Below are 4,170 nucleotides of genomic sequence, written 5' to 3'. Positions count from 1 at the left end.
TTAATATTAAAAATTAAATTAAATAATTAAAACTTAAAAAATAAAAGAAAAGAAAAATAATAATTATTATTTTGATAATTTTTATTACCTAGTATTCTAGTGAGTATAGTTAAAAGAGTTAAAATTTTAAAAATACACACTCTCAAACCAAACAAAACAGGGTGTGAGGAACTGGAGATCGAAGCAACGATATGACACGATACATATAGCTCGGTAGCTCACGAAACGCAGATCAGACCATCCCGTAACTGGGATAGTGAAAATAGATTCTACATACATCTTTCAATCTCATCTAGTTAGTATTATAGAACAATCCTACAAATTACACTTCTCTCTAGAGAACGAGACAGATCTGCTACCACTTCGTAGCATGTTTTAATCTGTGTCGATGATGAACACTATCATCATTTCTCATAGTAATCAAAAACCTCAAAACAAAAATAATAATAAAAATGAAGAAAAGGGGGAAATTATCGGTACAATGAAACACGTCTATTGTTGCTGCTTTACAGCCCCCCCTCTCCTCAGGTCGACGACGACCACGCTCACGTTATCCATGCTGCGCCTCGCCAGGGCCAGCTTCGTCAGCAAGATCGAGGCGTCGGAGCAAGCCCTGTCCGAGCTCTCCGCGGCCGCGCCCACTGCAACGTCCGCCGTCCCCGGGGACCAGGGCGGCGATGGCGGCTTCTGCGACCTCAGGCACATCCTGGCCACCCCGCACGCGGTCTCGTTAGTCACGACGTCCCACAGCCCGTCGCTCGCCAGAATCAAGCACTCGTCATCCGCGCTGCGCTCCGTCACCGTGACCTCCGGGTCGGGTATCACGTACGGCTTCAGGTAGTTGTCGCCTATGGCCCTTGACATGGCGAGCACCCCGAGGACACGTGGCCCGTCCCAGTATATGACCCTCCCACCGGCGTTCTGTATCCGGTCATGCTCGTCGGGGCGATCCGGCTGAAGAAAAGCAACACCACTGTCATGTCAGTAATCACCACCTCCAATAAAGCACAAAAACCTTAAAAGAGGAACGACGACCACGAAGCTTAGAGGCGCGTGTCATAACACGCCCAAAAAGGTCGCATGATAAGGAGCACGATGGGATAGAGTAGACCCCATGCGCGTTCCACGAACAAGTGGATGCACCTCAACAGAGCCAGGCGATAGTCACGTCATCCCACGCGCCGCCATAGCATCAATAGCAGTACTTCGGGGGTGGAGAGTGTGCTGACCTTATGATCTGTGGACAGGGGTACCGCGACGCCGTTCCGGCAGAGGACAGCGCGGGAGTCACCGCAATTGGAGACGATGATCTTGTCCGGAGTGACTACGGCAACGACGGCGGTGGATCCGACGGCGTCACACTGGGGGGTCTGGAGCTCACACCGACAGTTGGATGCCTTGACGCCATCACTCCACTCGTGGACTTCCCTGTCCATCTTTGCGAAGCTGCTCTCCATCGTCTCCTTCCACTGTATCTCCTCGCTTGACCGCTCGATCTCCTCCTTCACGATCTCGTGAAGCCTGTGCTTGCATCTCATCGCCACCTGTAACAACCAGCACGAAACTGAAATTAGCTCCGACCTCCATTTCCAACTCTCAGTCGCCCGATCTGAGAGTCGTAACTCAGAGACGAAGTATATAAATATTTAATTACATGAGAGCAGCCGTGGCCATCAAAGACACCAAAGAGATGCAATCCGCTTTGATTATCAGGGCGTTCAGTGCAGAGCCATGGCCGAACAGAAACAGCATCTTCCATTTCCCGCCTTCTTCCACAGACCGAAGTCAAACCGAACTTAGGATGCTCCTGGGCCACCGACTCCTTTGCCACCGGGTCCTTTGAGCTCTTGTTCTGATTCAGCTGCTGATTCGAGCTCAAAACTTCGCTCTCCCGCACCGTGACGCCGTTTTCTTCCGCTTTTGCTTTTGCAGGCTCACTGCTCTCCGCCGAGATCGATCCTTCGTAGGGGAGCAGAGAAACACCGATCTTTCGCCTCTTCCGACCGTTCTCCACCGGCGGTGACTTCACGCTCACCGACGCAGCATCGGCGACGAGCTTGAAAGGAAGAGGCTCCAGCATCCTCCGGATCGAGCCTCGAGAGGTCGGCTCCACTGGAGCCGTGGCCTCGCTCTCGCCAACCACACCACAGCAAATCCCCGCCATTAAAGAACACCTCCTCGAGTAAAGCACTAGCTTCAACTTCAACTATCAACCCCGATTTTCCCCTCAAAACCCTCGAGCCTGACACAAAACCCGCCTGCAGCGATCGTAATCGGACGAAACGAAACCCTAGAAATAAATTCTCGGGGCCGCAACAGAGGCAAGAGAGTGGGGGGGCAGAGGGAGGGAGAAAGAGAGAAGGTGAGATACAGGAAATCGCTTGGCAGAGAAATGGAGGACCCACCGAAATGGAGCATGCAATGAACCTTTTTGTACAGAGGGAAGAGAGAGAAAAATGGGGGAGGAAGTAGAGAGAGAGAGGGGGACCTGCCTGCCTGCCCTCCCTAAAACTTTTCACCTGGGGGCCACACCGGGGCTACGGGCAGCCTACCCGTCACCGTCACGGGCAGCGGATCCGACATGTACAGTTGGTATGACGTCGAACTACCGAATAACGCCACTCCCCGATCTCAGCCGTCCATCTCCCCTCCAGGTCAATCTTAGCCACCACGTGTCTCAACTTGTCGGACAGTTATACGTGGACCAATGAGAGGGGGACACGAATGGACTGAACGGCCTTCCTTTCCTGACACGCATGTGGTCCTCAAGGACGATGGACGACCTCCTCTCTCTCTCCGGTCAGTCGCCCTTCGTTTTTTTTACCTTCTTTCTTTTATTTATTTGTTTATTAATTTTGTCATTTTTGTTTATATTTTCCATGTATATCTTGATAACTTTAAATTCAATAAATTCCGACTAATTTATTTTAAATCAGGTAAACCCGTTAACTCTTCTAATAAAAAATATTCTCTATTCATAAAATTCGAACATTTCTTTTAAATACCAAACCGTTGAATCATTTTATTTTTATTTAATTTTTAATTCCTCTTGATCAGTCTCCATCTCCCATGGTATAATAATATTTTCGCCTTTTTTGCTATTTTTTTTGTCCGCTGAAGAAGAGAGATGTCACCACGTGGCGTGATCGTATAATACGAGATTTGAAGCAGGATTCCTCCCCATCAAAATAATGGAAAGCATAAATTAATTCAGAAAATACTTTGTAATTGTAGAACCTACCCTTTACATAACAATAAAATAAAATAAGAAAATTCTGCCACATTAATCAATTTGAACAAAAACATCTTCTTCTTTTTTGTCTTTTATATTACATATTTTTCAAGATCATGAAATATCCTTTGGTAAGACTAAAGTGTGACCTACCTAGTCACGATTCACTGAATTGTCGAGCCCGTGCCTGAAAGTAAGCGATCCGAATTGATAACTTCACGGCATTTTTAATAATTTTTTTATTCTATTTTATTTGATGATGATATCAACAGTTACCTTCTTCCAATTATAATTGGGAACTCATAATGCATAAATCATATGCCATTTTTCAGGTCACATAAATTTATATCACGTTGAGACATGTTTAGGTTATGCATGTAAGAGATATGTAAACATGACACTGATTTGTTCAATGGTGTTAAGAGTACCACCTGATTTTAATGCTTCAAATACGAGAATGGTTCAATTTTCTTACTTCGTCTCGTGGAAATAAATGAATTTGTAATAACATCGATGATGCGATCGTAGTTTTATTACCTAATAAAAATATTCGGTTAATTTTTTCTAATTACATCAATATTTATGAAGAAGAATAACTAATAATTTTTTAGATTAGGCGTATAATAGACCATCTTTCTGAATCATCCTCTCTCAGGAGACAATACTCCCAACTTGCATATAATTAGTATATGTATAAAAGCTTCTCGAGTCATTGTCAGATAGCCCTATTGAGTGGGATTTTCTTCGGGTATTGTACACTTGCTTCTTTTATTTTATATATGATATAATAAATATAATTGAGGCCCTTCCTCCTCCATTCATCCTCACATACCCGTGCTTATTTGACGTATTTTTTGTTTTTCTCTACGTATCAGTTGAAATCTGACACCGTCATTAGCAAGTTAAGGGTGCGTTTGGAAACAGAGTTTGATTTTGAT

General features: G+C 45.1%; 1 protein-coding gene across 1 annotated transcript; it reads right to left on the bottom strand.

Annotated features, from left to right (window-relative positions):
- Positions 1–206: 206 nt before the first annotated feature.
- On the bottom strand, positions 207–2,420 carry LOC116196564 (protein phosphatase 2C 37-like). Its single transcript, XM_031526349.1, has 3 exons — positions 1,655–2,420; positions 1,230–1,544; positions 207–954 (listed from the first exon to the last, which is right to left on the bottom strand). Exons 1-3 carry the CDS (start codon positions 2,162–2,164, stop codon positions 493–495), a joined length of 1,287 nt encoding a protein of 428 aa, XP_031382209.1. The 5' UTR covers positions 2,165–2,420; the 3' UTR covers positions 207–492.
- Between the last annotated feature and the right edge of the window lie 1,750 nt (positions 2,421–4,170).

Source organism: Punica granatum, chromosome 2, assembly GCF_007655135.1.
Source record: "Punica granatum isolate Tunisia-2019 chromosome 2, ASM765513v2, whole genome shotgun sequence".
NCBI classification, from domain to species: Eukaryota; Viridiplantae; Streptophyta; class Magnoliopsida; order Myrtales; family Lythraceae; genus Punica; species Punica granatum.
This window is presented reverse-complemented; position numbering and strand designations above follow the sequence as displayed.